Raw genomic sequence first — 19,320 nt, forward strand, 5'->3', positions numbered from 1 at the left:
TAAATGAATGTTCGATAAATAAATAATCTCGTTTAATAAATAAATTTGTTTCGTTTTCAACTTGGTCCAATGAGCTCAACGAATAATTTCGATTAATACATTAACGAATAAATACAAATGAAACTATATAGATCCTAGGTAAATTATTAATGAATAATTACTATATTTTTATTGGTATAATATATCACTATATTTTTAAAAATATAAATGTATTTAAAGTTTGCATAAAAATTATAACAATGTTTTTGCTAAATGAATATTATATATATATATATATATATATTTTAAAGTATTAATTTATGGAGTTTTTTTATTAAAGTAATTCACTTTTATATATATATATATATATATATATATATATATATATATATATATATATATATATATATATATATATATATATATATATATATATATATATATATATATATATATATATATATATATATAAAAGAGTTTTGAATTAAGAATCCACTCTTTTTTTCAAATAATCCACCTCAAACAAAGTTTTTTTTTCTTGTCAATAAGCCTAGATGCTTTCTGTCATTTGTCTTCTGCTTCTCTCACGGTCCGAGCTCCTAGAAGAAAGACAATCCTTCTAGAAGGCTAACTAAGCATATATTGTCCTTTTTTTTGATCTTCTGAAATTAGATGTTCTTTCTACAATTACAAAGGGATCTCTGATAATCTCTCTCTCTTTCTTCTCTGTAGAACTGAAGTTGGAGCTGGAAAGGAGTGTTCAAAGTCGCAAGATTCATAAAGGTTCGATTACACTGTTGGTAAAGTTGTGTTAGATCCTCCAATTATCCCTCTATCTATTAGAGATATAACCCAGTTTGCCCACGAGTGACTACTCATCATTCTTTCCACTCATCATTCGTGGGTCCTTGATTCGGGTCCAGATGAAACATAGTAATCTTTATTTACTTATTTTCATCTTTCTCTTCTATTCCCTTTGTTATAGGTATAGTTGTCAATGGTCAAAAGGCATCCATAGTTGGTTTTTGTGTTTTTATTTTTTCTCTCAAGTTATTCTCCATTATCCCTTTTGATATCATTTATTGTTCATTAGTAAGCTAACACAGAATTGGGAATCTGCTACTTCACTCTTTTCCCTTCATATTTTGCTAATTTTGCCCACTGCATATTCCAAATTGAAGTGAAACAGGGAACTATATTATAGAATTGCTATCTGAGAATGATATATCAATTTGAATGTTCTGTGTTACCAATTTTGCAATTTGGTCATCATTCTGCAGGGTGTGAATTATTTGGATGGGAAATGATGATTCAATGCTAAGGATGCTTCCATTGTGTTAGATCATCAATCATTTCCACATATACATAAGTTACCCACCTTCATAAGCTGGAAGTTCAACTGATTCCATCTATACAAATATGCAGCGAACCAATTTCATTGCTGATAATTTTAACTCATTGGAAGAGGTTCTTATATCCATTCATGCTTACCTTATATTTCAGCTTACATAATCAAATTTTGTTCAATTAATTGATGAAAGGTATGTGCTTCTATTCCACATGCTTAATTGCTCATAGTTAGTATATTATAGTAGCTGGAAGCAACTATAGCCAGAAGGAAGTTGTATTGCACATTTTGTATTACAACTAAGCCTTAAAATTTTCTATATCCTTTTTGTGGAAATAATCATTTAGGCTAGTCCCACAAGTTATCTCTTCAAAAGTTCCACAAGTTAACTATTGATAAGTTCCACAAGTTAACTCTTGACATGTACCACAAGTTAACTTATTTTACTCTTATCATTGATACTGAAAATTATTACACAATCAGTCCCCTTTGTCAGATTCTTCAAATTTGCAACTCTATAATTCTAATTTTTCAATAGAAGAATTTTTTTAAGGTACTTTGGTTTTTCTCTGAAGGAATGCAAGAAATGGAAAACATTTATTGGGTCTTGTCTATTAGATTTTGATTTTTAGAAGTAATCCCCTCTCAGTAGATTATATAATTCCTTGATATTTAAATTGTATCATGAATTTGAAATGATTTTGTTAGGTTGAAATTGACTGAAAAAAAGAAATATAAACAGTTGGATCAATGTTTGGAAGATTGGGAGAGAAAGGTATCTCAAATAGGATCATGAAGGACTGATTATCACGTGAAAGATGGAAAACATTCAGAATACTAAACATTACACAATAAGAAGAATAATTCCATCTGATTAAGAATCTGAAGCTGTCCTCCTTTTCCAGTTATTTTTTATTGAAAAATTAGTTTCATGACTTACATATTAGAACAATTGAGGTTCATTAGATCTTGAAGATATCATATTGGTGCAAATGTTTTGTATTGAAGAACCCATAGCAAATGTAATACTTTCTAGTATACTATCCATTATCAGGAAAAATAGAGCTTGTTGGAATTGTTTGATGAAAAGTGGATTATTTGGGTTAAATGAGTAAAATATCCTTTGTATTTAATATTTTAAAATGTTATAAGATATAAAGTAAGGTATTTTAGTATTTTTGTTGATGATTTAGATTGATAAAGTGACTCATAATAAGATAAGGGATTAATTCCAAATAACCCTTTATCAAAGAAGGCCCAAATTCAGTCGCATTTTTTACAGGTCGCCACTGCACTAAGGGAATCTGGCCTAGAATCTTCAAATTTGATTCTTGGCATTGACTTCACAAAAAGCAATGAGTGGACGGGTAAATATAATTCAAATTTGCTTACATGCATTTTCTGAAATGATTTGAGTCAACTGGGTCTAAATGATTGCAGGCAAGCGTTCATTTCATAGAAAGAGTCTGCATGCAATTGGTAACACTCCTAACCCATATGAGCAAGCAATTTCAATTATAGGACGCACATTGTCTCCGTTTGATGAAGACAACTTGATACCATGTTTTGGATTTGGCGATGGTTAGTGCATATCATTTAACTTACTTTGTGCCAATGTGATTTTGCATTTCCCATCAGATATTTATGTTGACCTCACTTTCCCCCCTTAAGTTATGCAATATTGTTGTGAATGTTTGTAGGAACAACTCATGATGAACTTGTGTTTAGTTTCTACCCCGACCGTCGAGTTTGCTGTGGATTCGAGGAGGTTCTTGCACGTTACAGAGAAATTGTTCCATTTATACAGTTATCAGGTCTAACTACTCCCTAATGTTTTCTATGTATATGCAATATATTATTGGTTTAAATCTAGGTTAGTAGTCTTGGCAATACGCATATTTATATCTAATGATATCTACGAAAAAAACTTTTATTATTCATATATGACCTTTAATTAGATTTTACTGTTTATATCTGGACAAAAGGTACTAGAATTTCATGATCAATTAAACATATATTTTAGGGCTTGTTTAATGTAGTTTTTTTTTTTCTTTTTTTCAATAAACTAATGTTTTGATAAAAAGTTTGTTTGCAAAAAAGCGGATATATGGGGATTATTTGAATTAAATGACTAAAATATCTTTTGTTTTGATATTTTAAAATATAAAATTAAATTAAGTGTATTTTAGTTTATTAATTAAAGATTGATATGAGTTGATTGATGGTGTGATAAGGGTTATATGGATTTAATTTGGGTTTTCTCTTAGTGAATTTCTTCACTTCCCATCTTTAATGATTTTTTTTTTCTCTTCGCAACCCTAGATTTCTAGTTACTTTATAAAATTGGTATCAGAGCCCGGTTCAGGTAAAATTTTACATCGAGATCTGACTTTTATTCTCATCTCAAGTTCTTAGATCAAGGTCTGGCAATAACAATGAGTTGTTTACAGCTCCTTGTTTGAAATCAGGGCACACTAACAGCCCATTATCAATCCAACTACCATTATATTTGACCCTAATATGTATCAAAATGTTTCTTGTGATTTTGTTTCAAACAGATACAGAAGGTTTTTGGAATAGTCTCAATAAACTGATATAGTTTATTCAGATGTTTAAGGGCTGAAAATTGAATCAAAAGTAATAAACAGAATTGCACTTAAAAAACATTTTCATATTTAATTATCTCATTGTATATTTGTTTATAGAAAGATTTTTTGTCTTCCTTTTATCTCGTTAAACATGCTCTTAACCTTCACAAACCATTAGAGATTGTTTGATATGTGGTTATTTTGATTTAATCCATTATCACATCATCTTTCCTTTCAACAATTAAATCACTCATTTCATCAATTAAATAGTTTTTTTAATAAAATTTAACTATTAAATAAAATAAATATATTTTAGTAATTTAACTTAAATAATCCACTTTTTCATCAAACAAAATTCATAATCTGGATGTTTATTTTTTAAATAACTCCAAATCAACTGACCTTGTAATCTTTTGTCTATTAGTCAAGTGGGCTTGTCAATGAATACACTCTCCTATGTTAAGAACATCACTTTGCCATCTTTTATTGCTTTAAAAGAATCAACAATAGTTAGACATTTACTTTTTCCATGTTAAACTAATGAATTTCTAGCATTCAATTAGTCAGGTTATGCAATCTCATATATTTTATTTTCAAAGCTTAACTTATTGTATGTTTGAACCATTAATAGGGCCAACTTCATTTGCACCGATTATTGATGCTGCCATTGACATCGTTGAGGGATGTAATTTTCGATATCATGTTCTTGTTATTATTGCAGATGGGCAGGTAAATGTGCTGATTTTTAGGGTAGAAAAGTCATTAATTTACATTAAGTAATAAATCATATACAAAGTACATTATGGTCCAAGGCTCATACCTAATAAATATATAGAGCTTTAAAAATTTTGGAAAAATTATTGTCCGAAGAAAAAGTAGATTCTTTAGGTTAAATATTTCAAGAATTATCTCTATCTCTCTTCATTGGAATTGGTGCATCTTATTTGCACTCAACACATTACTCCATTTATATTCAATCTTATTGTTTGTTGTCATTGCTTTACTTTTATTGTACTGATTGAACTTTATATATTCCACACACTATGAAATAATATTATTCTACTTTCACTCTCAAAAACTCAATCTTCTACAATATTCTTTGTATTTAATATTTAAAATGTTATATTTAAATACATAGTAAGGTAATTTGGTATTTTGATGGATGATAAGTTAAAGGATATTTGGATTAAATCCAAAAAAGCCTTCATCAAACAATGCCCGTGTATTTCTAACACTGAGTTGAGCATATAAGTTGTCTATCTTCTCAAGTCAATCACTAGCATAATTGGAATTTGAAAACTGTCAATAATTTACATGAACTAATATCTGTATATATAGACTACGAGTACATTATTGGCATAGACCCGAATCTAATAAACCTACTAATACACAATCAAAAAATTAGACAAGAAAGGGTTTCACTTGATTTCCAATAATCTTTGTAATTTTAATCAGGTAACTCATAATCCCGACACACCATCTGGGAGACTCAGTTCACAAGAGAATGCAACTATTAACTCTATAGTCACTGCAAGGTACAAAGATATAATATACCATTATGAGAGATTGTGAGATTACCACTTAATATCCTTATAAACTGTTGACATTTGGTGAACAGTCAATACCCTCTTTCAATTATCTTGGTTGGTGTTGGGGATGGACCATGGGATACAATGAAAAGGTTTGATGATAACATTCCACAGAGAGTATTTGACAATTTCCAGGTACTCGATCTTGACTATTTGACCTCTTTTAGTTTTGATTTATCATCTTTCCCATCTAGTTTATGATAAAAAAAAATATATAATTTTGTTAGGTTTATCAAAATTACAATGAGTGTAAAATTATGTGGATCATGATAAAAAAAAATAATCTAATATACCAAATGAAGCAAAATCACACTATAATCTGGATAATGATACAAAAGGTAATCTGTATACCAAATGAAAATGTCACACTATATTGTAGCTTATTATCTTCAACTAATTAGTCTGTTTTAGTCTAGCCCTTGTAACTAATTAACTGTTACGAATAAAAGGATTTCAGAATTTCTGCCTCTCCAATAGTTGGAGACAACTATATATAGATAAGAAACCCTAAACCCTAATGTGGGCCTTAATGTATATGTGCCTTAATATATATTTAACACATATTAAGCACCTTAAAATATAAATACTATACAATATTGACCCATTATTCTTAAACATTAACCCGCCTTCATTTTGGTTTGGAGTCCTCCAAATAAGCCTATTTGGATTGAGTGGTAAAACTTTGTTGATTTTCTGTCTACAAAATCTGCCATTTTTTGACATCTATTGATCCATAAAGAAAGATAAAAGCTGGCATTTTTTTTATATACAAATAATATTCTTTATAATCTGATTGTCTGCAGTTTGTCAACTTCACTAAAATAATGTCAGAGAATTCCAACACGGTAAAGAAGGAAACATCCTTTGCCCTTGCTGCACTTATGGAAATTCCATTTCAGTACAAAGCAACCCAAAGCCATCAGTACACAAAGTAAGACTGGAGATAGGCATATACGTTCTTTAGTTTATGCCTAAAATAATTCAATTAAATATATAATATCTTCTTTAATACAATGGAAGTGCTGGAGTTCAATGGAAGAAGCCAATACCTCCACCTCATGAAGTGATTAAACATGACAATGCTGTTTCTAAAGCAACCCGTCCAACAAGTTCGGAACAAACACCAACCTTACAAGTAAGAAAACCTTGTCTTTTTCACTAACATGCCAAAACTCAAAGTTCAATACCCTTTTTTTCTTATGTTTTCTTAGGGAAAACTTCATTAAAGAGATTTTATTGATTAAGAGGACTTGATTTGCTCAATGGTAGAGCACAAGGTTCATGATCATAATATCGTGGGTTCGAACCATCATGAACCTTTTAAACAAAAAGGAAATTGTATTGACGGATGTAATAACAACAAAATTGTCCCCCACTTAAAAAAAACTCCCAACTACCTAAAAGAACCTGAGTATACAAGGACAAACCTCATTGTATTGAGCAGGATTTAATCAAGATAAAAGAAGAAAAAATGTATATTCCTAAAACTATATTGATAATTTTCTTTCTATTTATTTACAAGGTCTGCCCAATTTGTTTGATAAATCCAAAGGACATGGCGTTTGGCTGCGGTCATTTGGTAAGCATTACAATTTATGATATGCCGAATATGTTTATACACAATATCAGTCAATATCTTCTCAATATATTGACCCACTTATTGATTTCCAAAAGACCTAATAGTTAGTTTTTATCCTAGATTTGTGCTTTAAAATGTTTTCAACAAGGATTTTATTTTTTGATAAATTGATGAAAAATAAGAGATTTTCATATGTGGAAAATCAAGAAGGCTTTTCTGATACACAATATAGATTAGACTATGGTTTTGAAGGGTAGAATTGTAAAACTGTGCTTTTTTTTAGCAGTTTTGCTATCAAATTGCTAAAGGCACAACCAACCAGAGTAACTGCTTCTGCAATCTATAAATACATGTTGATATTCCTAAAATTCTAGTTTTGTTGTTTTTTGTAGAGTTGCCGTTATTGTGGTGAGACAATTTCATCTTGTCCTATGTGCCGGAAGCCAATTACTACTCGAATAAGACTATATTCCTGAAAGAGAAGGATTAGTCCTGAATTCAATTGTGAAAAAAGGGTCAGAATTTATGCTAAGTTAGTGCATGTGTGTTTGTGTAATTTAATGTACACAATAAATATTGTAAGTTGGAGAATATGAATTCTTACAGTAACTTGTCCAAGAATCACATAAAGTACATATGATTTGGATTGTATTTCTGAATAAATTTGCATTTAATGGTTGGTTGCAAAAAATCCTCTTCATTTTATTAATCCCTATATTTTGGGTGAGCTCAAAACCTAAGGTATAAACCAACAAAACTATTCCTTACAAGTAATAATGAAAGACATCAAGGTAAATCTTATTATTCGTGTATACAGGTAAGCAGCCCACAATGGACTTAGTTTGATTCTGAAATATTAAAATTTCAAAAAAATTTAAAGATCTTCAATGGCGGATTTTTATTCTGGATTGATTTAGGATTTGAGGGTGGATTTTGCTTTCAGTTTGCCCAGAGTTTATAGCCTCTTTCAAGTGACCTTAATTTAGTGAAAAGAACATTAATGGTATTTTGTTTGATCTTCGATTAGTTGTCCGTATTCCTTTGATTTTTCAAAGATGGAAGTTGTGCTTATCATATTTGTCGTCGCGAGAAAGAAGACAAATCAGGCGAAGGGACATCGTTATGGACCAAAGCACGGACGCTTGGGAGTTTCGTCTGCGTTTCGTCTACGCTTGAACGTTCCATCGCGTCTGTGCTAACGGTGTTGAGGCGCGCGTTAGAAGTTCCGCTGATTCGTGAACACGCATCTCTTTTGTTGCAGTGGGCAACGTGGCTGAATGTTAGGCGTTGAATGATAATCCAACGCTCATTCTATGACAGATGACAGTGAGGTCTGTTGCACCAATCTCTTATCTTCTGATTTCAACTCTTTTCCAACCTTAAAACTTGTTTGAAATTGTTTTTTTCAATCTGTTTTGCTCTATTTATAACCTATAAAATATTTTTAATAAATATTACATTTATTTTACCCATTTATTATTTTATTTTTGTATATTTTTGGGGTTTATTAAAAAAATTATTTTGGGTAAATGGATACAACATTTATCCTAAATTATTTATTTCAATTTTTCTTGACTTTTTAAAATTAATTTGAGATAAAAATAAGTATAATATTTATCTCAAAATATTTTATTTATTTTTCTTGGCCATTACTTTAATTAATTGCGACTTAATTATTACATAATTAATCTAATTAATCATTTAATGATGTTTTGGCCTAAATTTTAATTTTTTTAATTTCTTTTATTCAAAATAATTATTTTAAAATTTATATATTGGGTAGGTAAATTTTAGTGTTTACAAAATTCATTTTTTTTTGTTGACTTTTGATGTAAATAATTTGTAATTTCTTCTTATGAAAGGGTGTAATCTTGAATCTTTAATAATTGAGTTTGACTATTGACATTATCTTTAATACCTCCTCTTAAATAAAATGAGGTTGCACATTATGATTTGATTTAGTAATAGAGCAAACTATTTGAGACAAGTACATAGTTGAGAATATCATAAATTTGATCATTGATAGGTATGTAATGACGAAAACATTTTGCAACACGTTTACAAACGAAGTAGAAATCAATCTCGATATGTTTTATATGAGCATGAAAGACCGGTTTAACAACTAAAAAGAAAGCACGAATGTAATCAGATCAAAGAGTTGAAGTTTAGTAAGAGGGACACGAAGTTCATGTAGTAAGATGGTAGCCAAATGAGTTCAGTATTGACATGTGCAAGGGCACGATACTCAAACTCCGTACTCATGCAACAATATGTGATTTTTCTGAATTGCAAGATATAAGATTGTCAACAAAAATATACAAGTTGTGGAGCGATAATCATCAAGACAATCAGCCCATAAATCAGAATCTGAGAAAGCAGACTTGCCGATGGATGGTATAAGGCGAATGAGAAAGGCATGGTGTGGACTGTGGAGTGTGGAGTGTGGAGTGTGGTGAAGGGAATAAAAAATACTTTTAACAATGGCCCAATTAGGGACGGACCCAGAATTTATGGTTGAGGTGGGCTTGAAAAAAAGTTGGGATGGACTTAAAAAATTAACTAGAAAATTCTGAATAAAACAAGTGGATAAAGGTAAGTTTTACCATTTTTTTTAATAATTATATAAAAAAATAATGAATTATATTAAAAAAATTTAAGAAATCAGAAGGTATTGGCAAATTTGAACCGTAAAATTTGTATTTTTTTTGGATAAATACGTCCCTGGGCCCAATGAGTGGTTGTAGGAGATTGAATGAATTGACAAACATGCTTGACAAACGAAAAAAAAAGAAAGTTATAGACTAGTGAGAGTGAGGTATTGGAGAGCACTAACAATGCTACGATACAAAAATGGTTCAGGGATAGTATCACCACCATTACGAGATAATGATAACTTGGAAGAGATATGGGTGTGAAAAGGTTTTGAGTCATTAATGTTGGCTCGGAGGTAGATCTTTTGGATGTATTTAGTTTGAGAGAGAAAAATATAGTAGTAATCCTCGTCTACACTAATTAAATCTTCCAAACAGTAGTATTTTCTTTCTGATAACTTCTTAGTATATTGCACATTCATGTTAACTTATAACATGTCGACTTGAGTCTGCTCACTAGATATTGATTTATGATGCAATTTCTTTTCACTGGTTGGCGTAGGCCTTAAACGTTTTATTATGTCCTCGTTGAATCGTTCTCAACTTACTTTCTACCATGTCTACTTTCACGAACATGGAAAAACGACTGATGCATGTTTTTTCTAGTTCTTCCACAGTTTGATATCAAGCGATATTCTTACTAGTATACCATTCTAAGGCGGTATCTGCCAAGTATTTGGGGGAAAGTTGTACCATCGTGACATCTCCAAGCTGGTAGGACGATTTTTGTAATGTACTCTTCATAAAGGTCGGGGGGGTCTTTATTTCCGACATACATAGGAAAATTAGGAAATTTTAGTCCATTAGGTACAATGACTTTCTTAGCCTCTTCTAGTTCATATCTCTGTGTCTCGGTGGCTAGGGAGGTGCCCCAAGTTGTGGGTTATTCCAACTTCTTTAAGATTTGAGTTTGTATCTCCTTTATCCGAGTCACCTCTTTAAAGGTATCGTAAGTGTAGCGTCATCCCTGGGGTAAGCCTAGCAAGTCCTCGAGTTAGGAGGGCTCACTCCCCATAGTAGCCCATTTAATAAAATCTAATATAGTTAGTTAAATTTAGTATATATTTAAACATAAGATGTTATAGTATAATGGTGATGTTTTATTTAACTTTGGGTTCAAATCTCCCTAAAATAACTTTTTATTAATTTTTTATACTAGACCTAGGGCAAAAAAAAAATAATTTCACATTTTTAACCGGGGTTCAGGTAGCCCAAAACTCAAGGTCAACTTTACGTAAATATGCCCCAATAGTTTGGTAATAATTAGCCATGAACCTTCCTGTCCATCAATGGTCCCAAAGTTCATAGCTTCTGAATTTTCCATTCTTCTTTTACTAGTCCTCATTGTTGTTACTTTTGAATTTACTTATTTGAACTCGACGTCACGTTCTACAATATGTTTGATCCATGCTAGCTGCTTGTCTACCTCAGTCTGAGTCTCCTCATCGGAATTGTACCAATCTTCTACTTTGATCCTCTTAGTGTTATCAGGAGTTTACTTTACTGGGAACAAATGATTGATGTAGGAAGTACTGAAGGTGAGTGGTTGGAATGGTGGTTTAAAAGATGATAAGGGTGGTAATTGAGAACATGAAGGGTTGTTTTGTCACGCCCCGAACCGAGTCGTGACCAGCCGCCGCATGTCATCTCCTTGAAATACACTTAAACATAACATGCAAGGCTAACATAATTCTTTACTAACTTCTTAATCCAAAATATCACCCTTCTTTCATTAACCAAAAATCCTTTCAGCTACAATATGTTCTTGCCACCTCATCTAAAGTACAAAAATACAAGGTGACAATGCTACCATCTTAGTGTTTACAAAATACATCGTTCTAACTCTCTCTTAATACACTACTCTAAGGAGAGGACTAACTTTTCTTACCAAAAGTAGATCGATATCCAAGTCTTCACTGTCGAGTAGCTTCTGTTACTTGATTTGGATCCTTCTCTGAAAAGGGGACCCATTAAAATGGGTGAGCTAAACTTGCTCAGTAAGAAAATCATAATCTCATTACAGTTGATCAAGAGACATTTAATAATAGTATAGAAAGATCAAACTTTTATTAAAAATATAATAAGTACGGTTAATAATCAATATACTTCTTCTATATAACTTTGGGATAGTGATAATGACTACATTATTGTGATAACTCATTACCATCAACCAAGACTTTAATGTCATGCGTTGACTCATTAACCATCAATGAGGATTTGGGGGTCCTGTATTGACTCATTAGCCATCAATTAGGATTTGGGGGTCCTGCATTGACTCATTAACCATCAACCGGACGTGACTGTCACGCGTTGACTCATTACCGTTATAAGCACTCGAGACATTAATAACCATTATCAAATAAATAAGTACAGAATCCTATCCAGAGTAATAAAATCATTCTTGTATTATTCACATAATCAAATCCATACATATGTATCAGTCTTTCACAAAGCATTTAGCATAGGCTTATCAAAAATACTTTATCAACTAGTTTCGCAAATCATTTTTATAAATCACATTATCAAGTCACTTCTGTCAAACGTTTTATCAAATCCTTATCAAATATTTTATCAAAATATTTTCATGTCAACTTGATCCATAAGTTTAGAAACACATTTTAATAAAACCATTTTATCAACATAATCACATTTTAGTAAAATAAACTGTAAGAAGGTATGATTTTTTACCTAACCCCCAATATCTAGTTATTTCCACTCTTAAACTCTACCAACTATCCTTTGCTATTTTCAAATGGGCCTTTGACACCTTCTTCCTTCAATTATCAAATTAAACTCAAATCAGTCTTTATATTTCCACCTACTAATAATCCATATCATTTACTTCCTTAAATCCAACAATCATTTTCATTCTCTTCCAATAAACATTCAAATTTATACATAAACCCTAAATACTTTTTCTCATCTTCAAGTTTATCCAAAACCAAATAATTCATATTCCTTCATTCTCTGTTTTCTCTTCCTCCTTCCTAAACAATAAATAACCTTAAATCATTCAACCATATCAAATAAATCAACTTCATTATTTCTTCCAGCAACTCCATTTCATTTATAACCCTAATACATCCATAACCTTATCAAATCCACCATTTACTTACCTTTAATTCAAATGAGCTGTTGATGAAGGAATTGATTTATTGAAAGAGGTGATCTGTTGATGGAATGATGATCTGATGAAGATGATCGGCTGAAGAAGATAAGGTAGGAAGCTTGCTGGGTTTTCTGAAATGAAATAAGATAGAGAGATGAACTGCTGATCAATATATTCCTTTTAAAATTCTGCCACCTACGTGGCCCATTTTCAGCCACTTCCTTTTTTTTAAAAAAAAAAACTTAACTTTAAATGTTCAATGAAGCTAGTTAGCTTATCTTTGATGATCTTTAGATCAAGCTTAGTAGTCATAACCGCGTTGTCGCTAGTAGAAGGCCTTATCGTTCATCTGCCCGAGGTGGATTGTAAGCCTCTTCGTTCGACATGTTCTTAGTGTAATAGCCTGTAGTGGGATCGCATAGAGTGCCCGTAGTGGAAGTCAATTCTTTATAAAATGGACTAAGTTAGTCTGAGACATTGAAAAGAAAGAATAATGCGTTTCCCATATGTACGTATATCCTAGAATCAAAACATAGGCACTCATTTTCCTTTCATAAAATTAGCGTGCGTTAAAAAATTGTATTTTATTTGAGTGTGTAGATAAAACCAAATCACAATCGCAAACATATACACTCCTCAAACTCACCCTTAAAAATGAAAAGGTCGCTCAAAAGTTCAACAATTTTTTTTTACATGAAAGCAAAAATGAAAAGAGAAATCTAATAATATACTCTTCTTATTCTTCATAGTCTCCTCGTCCTTGCATCTCATTCATTTAGCTCTCCTAGAAGCTTGTCTCTCGATGCTCTTTATATATTGTCTTCTTTAATGGGACATGATCTTGATCGCGTTGTTTTACTTTTCGTAGTAAGTTATGTATAGCTTGTGGTGGATCAGGCCAACTTTGACCGAGAGAATTCCTTTAATGGACTTGATCTTGTCAAGTTAGAACTGTTTGAAGAGAGGAGTTGTAAAGTAGGACACGACTCTGTCCAGTCCACATAGTATTACTACTAGTTGCTTGTTCATGGTATAAATAATCCTATATATCTTGTATCAATGCATTTTATCCATGATAGGCATGGTGTCGTTGACTTCAACTCCCATCTTGGCTAATCCAAGAGGTGTCTTCTAAAAGTCTAAGTTGAATATTGTAGTAGTGGGAACTAATAGAAGAGCTCTAATCTTCTCGAGGAGCCACATGCATAGGACCATGAGTGATCCTTGTTAAGGAATCGTACCTTGAAATGATTTATTGAGACCCATAAGTGTTTCTTCTAGAACTTGTCCTAAAATGTCGTGGTGTCCTCCTCGCATAGCTTGGGCAACCTTGAACACTCTCAAGAAGGGCTTTCCATCTTGGGGAACTAGTAGAAAATCAGCGATTAAGACTATCATTGTCACCCTGTAGATATTTCGAGAGTTTGGAATGATACCATCCTCGAGTATGAGATCATGACATTTACAAAAGTTAATGAAATTGCCTTTGAGTATTATATAGGCATTAACTTTAGTAAAGTCGAGATTGTCTTACATGACCTTCCTTAAGGATATTGATTCCGTGAAAGGCTTCAAAGTTAGCAAATCCTTGGGCTGAGAATTCATGATTCCTCGGAACTCCTTTATTGTTGGGCACATATGACTCCACCTCTTATGCACCTCGTTATGAAGTAGACACGTGTTTGTGTGTCCTGAAGTTGAAGGATGTCGTTCAAATCGTACATGCAACAATATAATATTCCTTTCTTGAATTTCCTCGACCATTTACTCATCCTAGCGTTTAGCATTGACATAATAATCTCTGTAACGAATATACAAAGACAAAAATAATTAGGTTAGACTTTTTATTATTATATATTTTTGGTTTTATCTTTTAGATTTATTTTATTTTATTTATTTATGTTGAAGTGGAAAGAAGGTATTAATGAGTGCATATTTATAATTATATTCATACACATGTTTATATATATATATTAGTTATATAACAAACAAATTAAGTTTTTGTGGTAACTTTATTGTTTGGGCATGACAAGTCAATGAGTCTGATTGAAATTATATAGGGATTTCCATGTCTATGTATTCCATGGTCAGAGATTTGTCCCACCGAACAAAGATGATGCCGCCAATCATGATCCCCTCCCCTATTATAAGGTGCTCAATAATTATAAAAAAAAAAAAAAGTTAATTCCGTTTTTTTTCTAAGTTCACAAGCTCATAGTACATCACTCATAACATTCACAATGCCTCAAAGGCGTGTAGAGATAGTCATTTCTTATTGAAAATTCTTTAACACGTAATCAATAAATGTATATGTTTCGTCTAACAATGTATACCTTATACTATCTTAACATTGGAGCCCAATACTCATGCACTTTAAGAAAACAATATTTTATTTTGGAAAGAACTTTAAAGTGTAAAATATATTTCTAAAACATTGGCCAAAATTGTGTTTCAAGCTAAGCATCGAATATCCCCAACAAAATCGCCAGAAACTGTACACGATAAAACCTCTCATTTTTTTCTAGATTCGTTCGTCGCTTTTATATCCAGAGAATTTATTCTTTTTATAAAGTAAATATCGAAAAGATCTCGTGAAACAAATTAGACTTTATAGTCAACCACATAATTAACATTTTCGTCGAATTCAAATAAGATTGGGAATAAAATGGTATGTTGACATAAGTCTATTTTAATTTTTTAAAAATTTCTAAATAAAATTTTACGAAAAAGAGTCGTCATCTAATTTTTCTCATAAAATTAGAAAAATATAATTTTGGTGTAAAGACACAAAAAATGAGATTCTATTTTTAAGTTTGGTGATTGGTTACATGTGAGAAAAGACTAAAAACATTATATCCACAACACTTATCTAAATAGATGGTCTCTACTACAGGGAAATTTGATGGAATAACCCTCATAAGAGGGTTATTACCACTTTTAACATGTCATTTATAATTTTATCATTTTTGACCTTTTGCCGAGGTAAAAGGTCAGTTTTACCCTTTATTTAAAAAAAATAATAATAATCAGTAGTGCGCCTTTCAGTTACTGAAATGTCACTTTCTTCTCCCATTTCCCTCCTCTCCACCAACCGTCCTTTCCCCGTCCTTCCTTCATCATCATCAAGGTTCTTCATCATCAAGCTTCCTTCATCATCAAGCTTCCTTCATCATCAACGGATCCTTCCTTCATCATCAACAAAACTGGAACGTCTTCAACATTCAGGTTAGACCTTCGTCGTTTTAGGGTTTTGTCGTTTAGAGTCTAGGATGTAGGTTAGGTCATGGAATAATGGTTTTAGAGCTTGGCTGATTTGTTTTACAGTGAAATATACATCCGACGAAGGTGACGAAGGCGACAGTGCATCTGTCGCAGGCGACAGTGCATCTGTCGCAGGCGACAGTGCATCTGTCGCAGGCGGGAAATGCATCTGTCGCAGGCGACAGTGCATCTGTCGCATACGACATATGCATTTCCCGCCTGCGACAGATGCACTGTCGTCTGCGACAGATGCACTGTCGTCTGCGACAGATGCACTGTCGCCTGCGACAGATGCATTTTCCTCCTTGCATTTTCCTCCTTGCAATTAACACTGATTGGTCACTGTCACTGACTTCTTTGAATTTTTTTCAATTGCAGATCACATGAATGTTGGTGTTTTTCTACTCTTTGATGGAGACTGGAAAACTGATGATTGTGGGGTTAGTTCTTTTGTCTCAAGTTCGTGTCGTGGTGTGAATGTACCCCGAAATGCTACATATGAAGAGTTAGCTTCAATTGTCTATAATTCTATTGGTGTGGACAAACTAAGATATGACTTAGTGTTCAAGGTAAAGTATAATATGCTAATGATCAATTCTCCTCCTGCAACAATCATTGGAGATAGCGATGTGGCGTTCTATTTACAAGAACTCTCGTCTTCACTGCCCAATCATCGCGCCCCGCTATGTGTCTCCTTAGTAGAGAAGTCAATACCTTCAACTGAACAAAGTGAAAGACCAGAAAATGACATATTTGAGCAGCAAGATATCTTACCAAGGCATCGAGATGTGTTTGAGCAGCAAGATGTATTCCCAAGTCAACAACATGTATTCCCAAGGCAACAAGATGTATCTGAGCAGCAGGATGTGTTTGAGCAGCAAGATGTATTCCCAAGTCAACAAGATGTATTCCTAAGGCAACAAGATGTATCTGAGCATGTGTTTGAGCAGCAGGATGTGTTTGAGCAGCGAGATATATTTGAGCAGCAAGATGTTTTTGAGCAGAGAGATGTATGTGAGGAGCAAAATATTTTTCAGCCGGAAAATGTCTTCCCAAGTCAACCAAGCACTTCCCATGTTAGGAATACATTCAGCCATACTGAGGGAATCAAGCACTACTTCTCATATGAACCACTCGAGATCGAAACTCCTGCTCCATTAATTGAAAATTCATTGGAAGTGGGTACGTTCTTTGATAACAAAAAAGAAATACAATTGAGGTTGCATAGACATGCGATGTCTAATCACTTTGTCCTTAAAGTGGTGAAGTCAACAAAAAATCTTTGGTTTGTAAAATGCATGGCTGAGAACTGTAAGTGGAAATTGCGTGCTATGAAAGGAAAATTCTCGGAGATGTTTGAGATCAGAAAATTTGTAAAAGAACACACATGCTCAATTTTGACGAGACAAGACAATGTGAGGCAAGCACCATCATGGGTAATTGCGGAGTGTATCAAACGTAAATACATGGACCATCACCATGACCACATGCCTAAAAAAATAATGGAAGACATGCATACAATTTATGGGTTAACTTTGACATATAATAAGGCTTGGAGGTCAAGGGAAAAGGCCTTAATGGCGGTGCGAGGAACTGTGGAGGATTCCTATGGTGAATTGCCATCCTACCTGTTCATGTTGTAGAAGAAGAACCCAGGTACCATAACTGATATCCAGACGGATGAGGAAGGACACTTCAGGTATATGTTCATGTCTTTAGGGGTTTCAATTAGGGGTTTCATAGGATGTTGTCGTCCTGTATTGTGCATCGATGCCAGCTTCCTTAAGCATAAAGTTGGAGGTCAACTACTGGTTGCGATAGCATTGGATGCGAACGAGCAACTATATCCCGTTGCTTTTGGTGTCGTTGATTCAGAGAATAATAACTCTTGGACATATTTCATGCAACAACTAAGGTTGGCAATTGGATCAGTCCCGGATCTCGTCTTCATATCCGATAGACACCCAAGTATTGCCAACGCCTTGTCCGCGGTTTTTCCAGAAGCACATCACGGTGCATGCACATACCACATCAAAATGAATATAATGGCCAAATTTAAAACTGATAACTGTCATGTTGAGTTTGATTTGGCTTCTCGTGCATACACCGAGACCACGTTTCAGAAGCATTTTGACAAGATCAGAACTAAAGACCCTAGGATTGCTCAATATTTGGAACAAATTGGAGTGGAGAGATGGAGTCGTGCTTTTTTCCCCGGTTCGCGATACAATCAAATGACAAGTAATTGCGCTGAGAGTTTTAATAGTCAGTGCAGAGAAGCTAGGAAATATCCCATAACAACATTAGCTGACTATTTAAGATTCACAATACAAGATTGGTTTTATCATAGAAGAGAAAAATCATCCAACCACAACGAACATTTATCTCCATATTATGAAAAGTTATTACGTGAGGAAGGCGAAAATGCTAGATTCTACAGCGTTTATCCACTTAATCGATTTCAGTTCCATGTGCATGACGGTGAATTTGATTTTCAAGTTGACTTCAAGGGTCGAACATGTACTTGTAGGGTATTTGATGTATCCGGTCTTCCTTGTACGCATGCCCTGGCTGCTGCCCGTTTCCGGAAATCGGTTCCATATGAGTTCTATAATTATATATTAAATATATATAAATGTTCATGTAAAATCATTAACACATTTATGTAAAAACATTTATATGTTAATGTAAGAGCATTTATACCTTCATGTAAGTCAGCAAAAAAAAAAAAACAAGCACTACCAGGTGAAGCAAGCTTCACCTGAGGATTTACAGCACTCAAATGAGTGAAACAAGCACTACCAGGTGAAGATTGCTTCGCTCAATATTTACAGCGCTGATAGAAGTGAAGCAAACTTCACTTAATATTTACATTTGTAAGATATTTAAATTAATTTATTTAAATTATTTTATATTATTATATATTAAATATATATATAACAACATGTTAAAAAAAATTTGTAATATATTTAAATAAATTTGTAAAACAAAATATTTTTAAATTTATTTGTAAGATATTTTAAAAAAATTATTTAAATTTCTTTATATTTTCTATAATTATATATTAAATATATATAAATGTTCATGTAAAATCATTAACACATTTATGTAAAAACATTTATATGTTAATGTAAGAGCATTTATACCTTCATGTAAGTCAGCAAAAAAAAAAAAACAAGCACTACCAGGTGAAGCAAGCTTCACCTGAGGATTTAC

General features: G+C 32.6%; 1 protein-coding gene across 2 annotated transcripts; it reads left to right on the plus strand.

The window, feature by feature from the left end:
* The first annotated feature begins 599 nt into the window (after nt 1–599).
* LOC124936223 (E3 ubiquitin-protein ligase RGLG3) lies at nt 600–7,763 on the plus strand. Of its 2 annotated transcripts, XM_047476706.1 has the most exons (12): nt 601–762; nt 1,260–1,446; nt 2,610–2,694; nt 2,768–2,908; nt 3,028–3,141; nt 4,547–4,644; nt 5,371–5,450; nt 5,534–5,639; nt 6,308–6,435; nt 6,525–6,639; nt 7,027–7,083; nt 7,476–7,763. In XM_047476706.1, exons 2-12 carry the CDS (start codon nt 1,399–1,401, stop codon nt 7,557–7,559), a joined length of 1,056 nt encoding a protein of 351 aa, XP_047332662.1. In that variant the 5' UTR covers nt 601–762; nt 1,260–1,398; the 3' UTR covers nt 7,560–7,763. The 2 variants fall into 2 exon arrangements, with proteins under 2 accessions (XP_047332663.1, XP_047332662.1); XM_047476707.1 differs by lacking the exon at nt 7,027–7,083 and having other exon boundaries at nt 600–762.
* Nucleotides 7,764–19,320: the final 11,557 nt, after the last annotated feature.

This window comes from Impatiens glandulifera, chromosome 4 (assembly GCF_907164915.1).
Source record: "Impatiens glandulifera chromosome 4, dImpGla2.1, whole genome shotgun sequence".
NCBI classification, from domain to species: Eukaryota; Viridiplantae; Streptophyta; class Magnoliopsida; order Ericales; family Balsaminaceae; genus Impatiens; species Impatiens glandulifera.

Excerpts from the sequence above, each read along its gene's own strand:
- LOC124936223 (XM_047476706.1), top strand. The coding sequence starts at position 1,399 with ATGCAGCGAACCAATTTCATTGCTGATAATTTTAACTCATTGGAAGAG. Across the intron at positions 2,695-2,767 it reads AAAAAGCAATGAGTGGACGG|GCAAGCGTTCATTTCATAGA; the intron begins GTAAATATAATT and ends AAATGATTGCAG. Across the intron at positions 3,142-4,546 it reads TCCATTTATACAGTTATCAG|GGCCAACTTCATTTGCACCG; the intron begins GTCTAACTACTC and ends AACCATTAATAG.